Source organism: Trachypithecus francoisi, unplaced genomic scaffold, assembly GCF_009764315.1.
Source record: "Trachypithecus francoisi isolate TF-2019V2 unplaced genomic scaffold, Tfra_2.0 Lachesis_group5, whole genome shotgun sequence".
NCBI lineage: Eukaryota > Metazoa > Chordata > Mammalia > Primates > Cercopithecidae > Trachypithecus > Trachypithecus francoisi.
In genome coordinates this window covers 93,997,097-94,009,826 of record NW_022681470.1, presented here as the reverse complement: position 1 = coordinate 94,009,826, position 12,730 = coordinate 93,997,097, and the positions used below count along the sequence as shown (strand labels likewise).

The following is a 12,730-nucleotide window of genomic DNA, read 5'->3' as shown; positions in this document are numbered from 1 at the left end:
TCACTGTAGCATTATCCACAACAGCCAAACAGTGGATGTGAACCAAGATTCCATCAAGAGATGAATGGATAAAAAATAAAGTAGTGGCTGGGTGTGGTGGTTCACGCCTGTCATCCCAGCACTTTGGGAAGCAGAGGTGGGCCGATCACCTGAGGACAGAAGTTTGAGACCAGCCTGACCAACATGAAGAAATTCCATCTCTACTAAAAAACACAAAAGTCAGCCGGGGATGGTGGCACACACCTGTAATCCCAGCTACTCAAGAGGCTGAGGCAGGAGAATTGCTTGAACCCTGGACGTGGAGGTTGCCGTGAGCCGAGATCATGCCATTGCACTCCAGCCTGGGCAACAAGAGCGAAACTCCACCTCAAAACATAAATAAATTAAATAAATAAATAAATAAATACATAAAAATAAAGTGGTATATCCACACAATGGATTATTCTGCCATGAAAAGGAATGAAGTTTTGGCACATGCTACAACATGGTTGCACCTTGAGGACATTCTGGTAAATGAAATAAGCCAGACACAAAATAACAAATATTGTATGATTACACCTATATGAGTTAGCTAGAATAGGCAAATTTACAGTTACAGTTGCTAAAAGTACATTAGAATTTTTTGGGGGGTGAGTTGGAGTTTTGCTCTTGTTGCCCAGGCTGGAGGGCAGTGGCACAACCTGAGCTCACTGCAACCTCTGCCTCCTGGATTTGAGCGATTCTCCTGCCTCAGCCTCCCGAGGGCTGGGATTAGAGGCTCCTGCCATCATGGCCAGCTAATTTTTTGTATTTTTAGTAGAGACGAGTTTTCATCATGTTGGCCAGGCTGGTCTCTAACTCCTGACCTCAAGTGATCCACCTGCCTTAGCCTCCCAAAGTGCTGGGATTACAGGCGTGAGCCACAATGCCCGGCAAGTACATTAGATATTACCAGTCACTGTAGACAGAAGAAATGGAAGATATTGTTTAATGGTTATGGAGTTTTAATTTGGGATAATGAAAAAGGTTTAGAAATAAATGATTTTGGCTAGGCGCAGTGGCTCACACCTGTAATCCCAGTACTTTGGGAGGCTGAGGTGGGTGGATCACCTGAGGTCAGGAGTTCAAGACCAGCCTGGCCAACATGGTGAAACCTCGTCTCTACTAAAAATACAAAAATTAGCTGGGTGCGGTAGTGGGAACCTGTAATCCCAGTTACTCAGGAGGCTGAGGCAGGAGAATCGCTTGAACCCAGGAGGCGGAGGTTGTGGTCTGCCGAGATCACACCACTGCACTCCAGTCTGGGTGACAGAGTGAGACTCCATCTCGGGAAAAAAAAAAAAAGAAAGAAACGATTTTACATACATTTTTAAAGGCTAATAAGGAAATACCCTAAAAATCACTGAATTTAAATGGCTGAACTGTATGGTATGTGAATCATATCTCAATAAAGATTTCTCTTTTTTTGGTCAGACACAGTGGCTTACACCTGTAATTCCAGCACTTTGGAGTTTTGCCTTTAAAAATTGCATAAATAGGCCATGCGTAGAGGCTGACACCGGTAATCTCAGCACTTTGGGAGGCCAAGGTGGACCTGAGGTCAGGAGTTTGAGACCAGCCTGGCCAACATGGTGAAACTCCATCTCTACTAAAAACACAAAATTAGCCAGGTGTGGTGGTAGGCACCTGTAATCCCAGGTACCTGGGAGGCTAAGGCAGGAGAACTGCTTGAACCCAGAAGGCAGAGATTGCTGTGAGCCGAGATCACACCATTGCACTCCAGCCTGGGTGACAAGAGCAAAACTTAATCTCAAAATATAAATAAATAAATAAAATTTTAAAATAATTGTACAAGTACAAATATGTACATGGTTATGCTATTAACTTACATCTTTGACAAGCCTCAGGGCTTATTTTAAGGCTCACAAACACAAACTATCTGGAAATAACACAGAAAGATTAAAATCAAACTCCCGGAAATACATATATGATAAAAATTAATAGGGAAATGAAAATATTGTCAATAACTATATATTGTTAGGAATTCTACTTACTCGTTTTGAAGGACAGTGTTCATTCTTTTCATCCGTCATCTTTCCGCTTTTAAGTGCTTTCCTTGGGTGCTTGATAGTTGTTTTTATGGCAGGTCGACACACATAGTTCTCCAAGTTCTTTGGAGGTTTTTTAGTTCTCTTAGCCTGGAGGCCAATTTTCAATTTTAAATTTCCCTCTGAAAAGTTTGTTTCTTTCACTGAAAACTGTTGCTGTGCATCAGTCAAACCATCATCTTTCCCAGCTTCAATGTTTCTTTCTCGATTCCGTTTGCGAAGGTCCTCTTCCTCCTTTGTGTTTTTTTCTAGCTCTACTTCTCTCTTACTGACCAATGTGCCAGTACTGATGGCAGAAGGACTCTTTCTTGTAAAACCTTCGGAATCAGAACCCAATCCTAACATAGCAGTATTTCTAGGGTCCATCACAAGCGTATGTTATTGCCAAGGAATCTTATGAAAATTTTACAGAACTGTGTTCCATAAAAAACAGGGATCTCCAAAACTTGAAACCAGCATCATTCTCTGTAGAACAGACCATAACAAAAATTTATCAGAAAAGAGGCAACTGTTGATTAATGTAAGTAATGGGTATAGGGCAAGACAACAAGGAGGTCAACAACTACCCAAAAAAAAAAAAAAAAAAAAATCACAGTTAAATAAAAATGTTAATTCAAAATAGATTTAAATCTATTTAGTTATAAATACATTTAAAATTCAGAGTAAGTTTATCATTCTACAGATATCATAAACAAGCTATAGTGGTATGGTGCAAATGCAAATTTAAGAATCACCAAGAAGCTTCTGCAACTTACAGTCAAGCAAACATTGCCTAAAATAAAATAACTTCATATATTTTCGCACTCAACAGTTTTAAAAGAATATATTCCCTACACTTCTGCTGAAGTACACTTGTTTCCTACAGTTTTATTGAAGGTAAAAAAAATCATCTTTTTTTGATACTCCATTGACTATGATGTGATTATTACATTGTATGCCTGCATCAACATATCTCATTCACCCCATAAATATTTAAACACGCTATGTACCTATAAAAATTCTTTTTAAATTATCTCTTAGGCTGGTTTCAGTATTCCAGACTTTTAGAAGAGATTATCAGGCTTTTTGAGGTTAGGACTTTCCGATGCAGGAACTTATGCAGAAATTATCTTTGTTGCTAGCATACAATTCAACTCTGAATTCATTCACCTGTCCATTCGAAAAGTATTTCCAAACACCTATCATATGCCAGGCATCATGCTACACCCTGAAAATACAGTATTTAACAAATTGAACCCAGTTCCTAAATTTTAAGGTTTATACTCCAGAGAGAAGAGCAAACACTAAGCAAACGTTTATACAAATAATCACTTTTGTTATAAGAACTTTAAAAATCAGAAATTTATTTTTACAAGTTTTCCTAACAGCAAATACTCAGTAGGCATGTGTCAATTCCCTAAATATACAAAACGTTTTAAAACTACCGTGCCAATTTATTATTTTACAATAGGTGATACACATAATCTAAGAATCTCCACAAGGCACCCCCATTTTAAATATAAAGATCCTCAGGAAACCAGATTACCATATAATCATTAGGGAGACTAGTGAATTTTTTTTTTTTTTGAGACGGAGTCTCGTTCTGTCACCCAGGTTGTAGTGCAGTGGCGCGATCTTGGCTCACTGCAACCTGCGTCTCCTGGGTTCAAGAGATTCTCCTGCCTCAGCTTCCCGAGTATCTGACATTACAGGCACAAGCCACCACACCCACCCGACTAAATTTTGTATTTTTAGTACAGATGGGGTTTCGCCATGTTGGCCAGGCTGGTCTTGAACGCCTGACCTCAGGTGATCTGCCTGCCTTGGCCTCCCAAAGTGCTGGGATTACAAGTGTGAGCCACCATGCCCAGCCAGAGACTAGTGAATATATTAATAAAACCAAAACAAAACAAGTCAGTATTCTTGAAGACTGACAGACTAGTCTTCACGTCAAACACATCTGACTCAAGATCTAGAACTAGTATCTGAAAAACAGAGAACATCTTATCCCTTAGAAAGTTCCATTTGTGAACCAGAATATTTTAAACCATGTGCCCTGAGACTTTTCATTCCAACAAGACAGTAAGATTCTTGGCCGGGCATGGTGGCTCACACCTATAATCCCGGTACTTTCAGGGGCTGAGGCGGGTGGACTCTTTGAGCCCAGGAGTTTGAGACCAGACTGGGCAACATGGCAAAACCCTGTCTCTAAAAAAGTACAAAAATTAGCAGGGTGTGGTGGCACACACCTGTAGTTCCAGCTACTCAGGAGACTGAGGCAGGAGGATCACTTGAGCCTTGAAGGTTGAGGCTGCAGTGAGCTGTGATCAAGCCACAGCACTCCAATCTGGGCAACGGGGCAAGACCCTGTCTCAAGGGAAAAAGTAAATAAATAGTTGTCTTACGACTTCTACAAGGAGTATAAGTGAAATACCTCGCCCAATGACTGGCACATAGTGAGGGCTCAATAAAAGGTACCGGCCAGGTGTCGTGTCTCATGCCTGTAATCCCAGCACTTTGGGGGCCCGAGGCAGGTGGATTACTTGAGGTCACGACTTCAATACTAGCCTGGTCAACATGTCGAAACCCATCTCTACTAAAAATACAAAAATCAGGTGGGTGTGGTGGCAGGTGCCTGTAATTCCAGCTACTCAGGAGGATGAGGCATGAGAATCACTTGAACCTGAGAGGTGGAGGTTGCAGTGAGCCAGGATCATGCCATTGCATTCCAGGCAGGGTGACAGAGCAAGGGAAAAAAAAAAAAAAAAAAAGGTACCAATAATTTAGTAGGAGGAGCAGCAGCAGTGTTATAAGTACTCATCAAATATTGGCCAACTGGGTAACTCCTTAGCTTGTTATTGCTCCATTCAACCATATAAACAGCTGGAAAACTAATCTTCCAATCATTTCACTCTGATGATTCTTGTCTACCATTTCATATAAACATTTCACAGTGGCATTCAAGGCTTTTAATAATCTCACTCTCCTCCAACTATTCAAACTTGTTTATCTTTACTTCCCAACACACACCGACTATCCTTTAGTCAATTCAGTTTTCTTTACTGTCCCTAACAAATCATGTTCATTTCTGCTTATGTGTCATATAAACATACACACTCTCCCTTTAAACGTACAAAGTAGGCCGGGCGCGGTGGCTCATGCCTGTAATTCCAGCACTTTGGGAGGCCGAGGTGGGCGGATCACGAGGTCAGGAGATCAAGACCATCCTGGCTAACACAGTGAAACCCCATCTCTAAAAAAAAAAAAAAAAAAAAAATACAAAAGTTAGCCGGGCGTGGTGGCAGGTGCCTGCAGTCCCAGCTACTCAGGAGGCTGAGGCAGGAGAATGGCGAGAACCCAGGAGGCGGAGCTTGCTGTGAGCCGAGATCATGCCACTGCACTTCAGCCTGGGCGACAGAGCGAGACTCCGTCTCAAAAAAAAAAAAAGGACAAAGTTAGCTGTGCACAGTGGCTTGCCCCTACAATCCCAGCACTTTGGGAGACTAAAGTGAGAGGATCACTTTAGCCCAGGAGTTCAAAGCCAGCATGGACAACATAGTGTACAGACTCGTCTCTACAAAAAAAATAAAAAATTAGCCAGATGTGTGGTGTCATGTGCCTATAGTCCCAGCGACTCAAGAGGCTGAGGTGGAAAGATGGCTTGAGCCTAGGAAGTTGAGGTTACACTGAGCTGTGATTGCATCACTACACTCTAGCTTGGGCAACAGAGCAAGACCCCGTCTCAAAAAAATAAATACATAATTAGGGAAGGGAGAAAAAATAAACAATAAAATGCTGCATATAAAAAGTAATTAAAATAACCCAAATGTTTTTCAAAAATAAAATTTTTAAAAATTTTATTTAATAAATTTATTTATAAAAATAAATTTTTAAAAAATAAATAATAAATAATGTTAAAAGTTCAAATCCTGGCTGGGCATGGTGGCTCACGCCTGTACTACTGGTACTTTGGAAGGATAAGGCAGGAGGATCACTTGAACTTTAGAGTTTGAGACCAGTCTAGCAAACACTGCAAGCAAGACGCTCTCTCTACAAAAAATAAAAAATTAGCCCAGCATGGTGGTGCACACCTATAGTCCCAGCTACTCAGGAGGATGAGGCAAGAAGATGGCTGGAGCCTAAGAGATTGAGGCTGCAGTGAGCCATGTTCACGCCACTGGACTCCAGCCTGGGCAACAGAGCGAGACCCTCTCTTGAAAAGTAAATTAAAAAAAAAACTCTATTAAAAAAAATAAAAAGTACAAAGTCCTTTCTTCTCCATGATGGGCTCACAATCCTGAAGTCCAAAAAACTTTGCAATCCAAGTTTTCTCAAAACCTAGTGATAAAACTTGACATGGATCCATTTTAGTCTTAATTACCATAATTTCCATGAATAATGATAAGTTACAATGAAGAAGCATTAACCGGCTTTAACGAGTAAGGGATGCTACTACTCCCAAACACCACAGTGCCAGTTCACCCAATCTACATTTCTAAAAGTCAAAAAAAAAAAAAAATAAGAAAAATAAGAAAAGAGAAAAATACATGTAACACTTGCAGGGAATTTTTTAAAAAGAAAAAAAAACTTACAGCACCAACGTTTTGGATAATGGATTCTAGACCTATGTTCTCAGACCTATATTTAAGCTTGCACTGACCTGATCCATCCCTGAATATTTATCATCCATATAAGATCACAATTAGGGCAATTAACGTTTTTTCTTGTTTTATATTTGTCAGCTATATCCCTCAATAGATTAAGTCCTCCCACCCTCCATCCCACCCACTCAGATGCCAAAATCTGAGGATCAAGTCACTTATATAAAATGGTGTGGTATTTGCATACAGCCTATACACATTCTCCAGTATACTTGAAACCATCTCTGGATTACTTATAATACCTAATATAATGTAAATGATATATAGTTATTACACTGTATTTTTAAATTTTGTATTATTTTTTATTATTGTATTGTTATTTTTAATTTTTTTCTAATATTTTTCATCCGCAGTTGGTTGAATCCGCAGGTGCGGAATCATGGATAGGGAAGACCAACTGTATAATTAAAATATAAGCTTCATGAGGGTAGGAACCTCTTCTGGCTTGCTCACCACTGTATCCCCAGCACCTGAAACAACGAATAGCACAAATTTTAGTACCCAATAAATAGGTGAATAAATCAATGAGTGAGCTTTAAGGTCCCTGTAGCTTCTAATACAATGATTGGCATGTAGCAGATATCTCTTTTTTCCTGTTTTACATAACTTTATCTTGTATTACAATGAGAAAACTATACACACGTTTTTTCTTAGTAAGTTGATTAAATTTCATATAGGTGGTTTTCTGTAAATTTACTAAAATACCCTAATTTCAGCACTAACATACTTCCAAATCATATTTTATACATCTTCTGTCTCTGTACCATCAAAGCTAGTCTAAGAAAAACAGTAACACTCAATGATCTCACTTTATATTCCTGACCACTAACTTTGAGTAAGCCCTTAGTGCTGCCAATACATTTCCCTAATCCATTCACTCTACCACTCTCCTAGAAAACTATTTCATCCCATCTCCCCTTTCTTCATCCTCACTAACTCTGTTTCCTATCTGATCACAGCAGTAGTCAGACAGGAAGCAGTAACAAACAGAAGAAAACTGCCACAACTGCCCACCATGTATCTACCTACATTCCTACCTGTGTCTGTTCCCATAGATTCTGCCTGTCCTTCCTATCACAATATATAAACGATCTCTCCTTTCAACCTCTTCATTTAGGCAACTATCTCCTTTCTCTCTCACATCATCCATTTCTCACATTTCCTCTGAATAATGCCAATAAGCCTGAAAACAAAAACATACTGTAATATCTCTCATGGAAGAAAATTCCTCTCAGCAGAGCACGATGGCTCACGCCTGTAATCCCAGCACTTGGGAGGCCAAGGCGGGCAGACCTCACTTGAGGTCAGGTATTCAAGACCAGCCTGGCCAACATGGTGAAACCCCATCTCTACCAAAAATACAAGAAATTAGCCAGGTGTGGTGGCACGTGCCTGTAATCCCAGCTACTCAGGAGGCTGAAGCAGGAGAATCGCTTGAACCCGGGAGGCAGAGGTTGCATTGAGCCAAGATGGTGCCACTGCACTCCAGCCTGGGTGACAGAGCGAGACTCCATCTCAAAAAAAAAGAAAATTCCTCAACTCCACATCCTCCACCATCTTCCCATTTCTCTGTTCCTCTTCACAACAAACTTGTTAGAATTCTCTATATTGTCTATTCTCCCTGACCTCCAATTCTTGCTTTTTTCTTCTCTTGAACATACTGATCATACTTTCACCGCCACCCCTCCATAGAAACTGCTAGTTAAGGTCACTAATGACCTCCACATTGCTAAGAATAATCAATTCTCAGTCCTCTCATCTTACCTGACCTATCAACAGAATTTGGCACAGCTAAACAGCTCCCTTGCTACTTCACTTGACTTATGCGATACCTCTTTCTTTCTTTTTTTGAGTCAAGGTCTCTCTCTCTCTCTCATCCTGGCCGGAGTGCAGGGGCACAATCATAGCTCACCGCAGCCTCAAAATCCTGGGCTCAAGTGATTCTCCTGCCTCAGAACTCAGGGAGCTATTCCAAGTAGCTGGAAATACAGGCATGTGCCACCACGCCCAGTTTTTTTTCACTGTTTTAGAGACAGGGTCTCACTAGGTTGCCCAGGCTAGTCTTAAATTCCTGGCCTCAAGCGATCCTCTGACCTCAGACTCCTGAGTAGCTGGGATGACAGGCATGAGCCACCGTGCCCAGCTCTGGGACTCTTGCCTTGATTGTTCTTCCTCACTGGTTAGTAACCTTCAGTCTCCTTTGCAGGTTCTTTCCTTCCTCCATGACCTTTAAATACTGGAGTGATGCAGGGGGTGCCTGGACCTCTTCCTTTTTCTGTCTACACTCAGTTCCTAAATGACCAGATCCAGTCTTACGGCTTTAAATTTCATCTAACATTGATGATTTATAAATTTCCACCTTCAGATAGAGACTAGTTGAGACCTCTTTCTGGAACTTCAGATTCACGTATCTAAATGCTTACTTGACACACTGACTAGACCATGTAATAGATAGGCACTTAACATGTTTAAAATCAATTCATCTTTGCCCACTGCCCCAAATCTATTCTTCCTACAGGTTTTATTTCAATATATGGTAATTCCAACCAGAAATATTTAGGCCAAAAATCTCTACCCATTCTTAATTGCTTTTTCTCTCAAACCCCTCATGTCCATTTGGTCAGCTAAGTGTGTCAGCTTTACCTTCAAAATGTATGCAGAATCTAACCAGTTCTCATTACTTTGACAGCTATCTGATCCAAGTGATGATAAATATATGAATGGATTATTGCGATAGGCTTTTTTGTTTGTTTGTTTGAGACGGAGTCTTGCTCTGCCACCCAGGCTGGAGTGCAGTGGCGCGATCTCGGCTCACTGCAAGCTCCGCCTCCCGGGTTTACGCCATTCTCCTGCCTCAGCCTCTTGAGTAGCTGGGACTACAGGCGCCCGCCTCGTCGCCCGGCTAGTTTTTTGTATTTTTAAGTAGAGACAGGGTTTCACCGTATTAGCCAGGATGGTCTCGATCTCCTGACCTCGTGATCCGCCCGTCTCGGCCTCCCAAAGTGCTGGGATTATAGGCTTGAGCCACCGCGCCCGGCTTTTTTTTTTTTTTTTTTTTTTTTATAAAAGAAAGCGGTTTATTTAAAGGAATTGCTCACATGATTATGGAAGCTGGCCAGTCACAAAATCTGCAGGGTGAGTTAGTGGCAGGCTGGAGACCCAGGAAGACCCAATGTTTTCATTCAAGTCTAAAGGCCATCTGCTGGCAGACTTGCCTCTTACTGAGGAGAGGTCAATCTTTTGTTCTATTAATGCCTTCAGTTGAGTGGATGAAGTTCCTCCCCAACATTATGGAGGGTGATCTGCTTAACTCAAAGTCCATCGATTTATTGATTTTTTAATATATTTAACTTTTATTCTAAGTTCAGGGGTACATGTGCAGGTTTGTTACGTAGGTAAACTTGTGTCATGGGGGTTTATTTCATCACCCAGGTATTAAGCCTAGTACCCATTAGTTATTTTTCCTGATCTTCTCCCTCTTCCCACCCTCCACCCTCCAATAAGCCCCTGTGTGTTGTTCCCCTCTGTATCTATGCGTTGTCATCATTTAGCTCCCATTTATATGTGAGAACATACAGTATTTTTCTATTCCTGCGTTAGTTTGCCAAAGATAATGGCCTCCACTCCATCCATGATCCTGCAAAGTACATGATCTCTTTTTTTGTGTGTGACTCCATAGTATTTCATGATGTATATGTACTACATTTTCTTTATCCAGTCTACCATTGGCGGGCATTTAGGTTGATCCCACGTCTTTGCTATTGTGAACAGTGCTGCAATGAAGATATGTGTGCATGTGTCTTTATGATCTATATTCCTCTGGGTATATACTCAGTAATATGACTGCTGAGTCAAATGGTATTTCCATTTTTAAGTCTTTGAGGATGACCACACTGTCTTCCACAATGGCTTAACTAATTTACATTCCCACCAATGGTGTATAAGCACTCCTTTTCCTCTGCAACTTTGCCAGCATCTTTTTTTTTTTTTTTTTTTTTTTTACTTTTTAATAGTAGTCATTCTGACTAAAGTGAGATGGTATGTCACTGTGGTTTTGATTTGCATTTCTTGAATGATCAGTGATGTTGAGCTTTTTTTCATGATTGCTGGCTGCATATATGTCTTCTTTTGAGAAGTACCTGTTCATGTCCTTTACCTACTTTTTAATCGGTTTTTCTCGTAGATTTGCTTAAGTTCCTTACAGACGCTGTTATTAGACCTTTGTCAGATGCATAGCTTGCAAAATGCAACATGCTTCTAGCTGGTTCCTTGCTTCAACCCTCATATCTCTTCCAGTCTTCTCAATTCAGTAGCAGGGTGATCCCTTCAAAGCCTGAGTCAGATCCTATCACTCCTCTGCTCAAAACCCTTTCGTAGGCTTCCTATCTCCCTCAAAGCAGAAGCCAAAATTTTTTAAATGTTCTAAAGATCCAATTTAATTTGTCCTAAAGTCCTCTCTACCTCTCTTCCATCTCCTACCAGTCTCCTCGCTTAGTTCCAAGAAGGAGGTACAAAAGTTTCCTTTCTGGCAGTGGTTGCAGTGAGCCGAGATCGCGCCACTGCACTCCAGCCTGGGCAACAGAGCGAAACTCTGTCTCAAAAAAACAAAAAAAAAATTCCCTTCTGTTTCTCAAACACAACAAAAATACTCTTTACCTTGGGACCTTTGCACTTACCATTCTGCTTGATAGAACACCCTTTCCCCAGATAATTGCATATCTTGCTCTTTCACTTCCTTCATATCTTTGCCTAAATGTAATTTTATGGAAGAAACATTTCCTAAAAAAACACCTATCCCCCCACCACCCTCTACTCACACTCAGTATCCTATTTTATTCTCATATTCTTCTTACCACCTGGTGTACAATATATTTGTCTACATCTTTCCATTGAAATTTGAACTCTACCAGGAAATAGACTTATCAGTTTGGTTCACTGCTATATCCCAGCATGTGAACAGTAGCTGGCATATAGTAGGTATTCAACAAATATTTGTATAATTAATTCCCTGACTTATGTGGGTTATAGTTTACCAGCTTCAAATTGTCCCCATTCTAGGCCAGGCTTAGTGGCTCACGCCTGTAATCCCAACACTCTGGGAGGCCAAGGTAGGCGGATCACTTGAGGTCAGGAGTTTGAGACCAGCCTGGCCAACATGGTGAAACCCCGTCTCTACTTAAAAAAAAAATACAAAAATTAGCTGGGCATGGTGGCACCCTCCTGTGATTTCAGTTACTCAGGAGGCTGAGGCAGGAGAATCGTTTGAACGCAGGAGGTGGAGGCTGCAGTGAGCCGAGACTGTGTCACTGCACTCTAGCCTGGGTGACAGACCAAGACTCTTTCTCGGGAAGGAAAAAAAAAAAAAGAAAAAATCAGCTGGGCATAGTAGTACGTGCCTATCGTCCCAGCTACCCAGGAGGCTGAGGTGGGAGGATCACCTGAGTCTAGGAGGTCGAGGCTGCAGTGAGCCATGATCACAGCACTGTACTACAGCCTGGGCAATCAAACAATAAGCTGTGTGTGGTGGGACACACCTGTAGTCCTAGCTACTCCAGAGGCACTCCAGCCTGGCCAACAGAGTGACACTCTGTCTCAATCAATCAATCAATGTTAAAAAATTAGCTGGGTGTGGTGGGACACACCTGTAGGCCTAGCTACTCTGGAGACTGAGATGAGAGGATCACTTGAGCCCAAGTGTTCGAGACTGGAATGAGCTAGAATCGTGCCACTGCACTCCAGTCTGGGCAATAGAGAGAGACCCCATCTCAAAAAAACAGATGTACCAAAAACCCACAAAATTTTACAGTTTGTAAAAAAAAAAAAAAAAAAGAACTGCTTTTATATTCATTACCCACGAATGCATACATTTTAAATTTTCCCCTACAATTTTTGTAATGAACAAATTCCATGTCTTAATACGCATAACTGCAAAATTTATATGTATAAATGAAGAATTTCAGCATTCCAAAGAATTCTTTTTTTTTTTCTTTTGAAATGGAGTCT

The 12,730-nt window shown here is 41.0% G+C and overlaps 1 protein-coding gene across 1 annotated transcript in view; it reads right to left on the bottom strand.

The window, feature by feature from the left end:
• Positions 1-12,730, bottom strand: part of ASH1L (ASH1 like histone lysine methyltransferase) — a 233,924-nt gene that overhangs the window by 197,411 nt on the left and 23,783 nt on the right. Inside the window, 1 exon segment of the mRNA XM_033196131.1 lies at positions 2,034-2,552. Within this exon segment, the coding sequence (XP_033052022.1) occupies positions 2,034-2,453 (420 nt within the window). The 5' untranslated portion in view covers positions 2,454-2,552.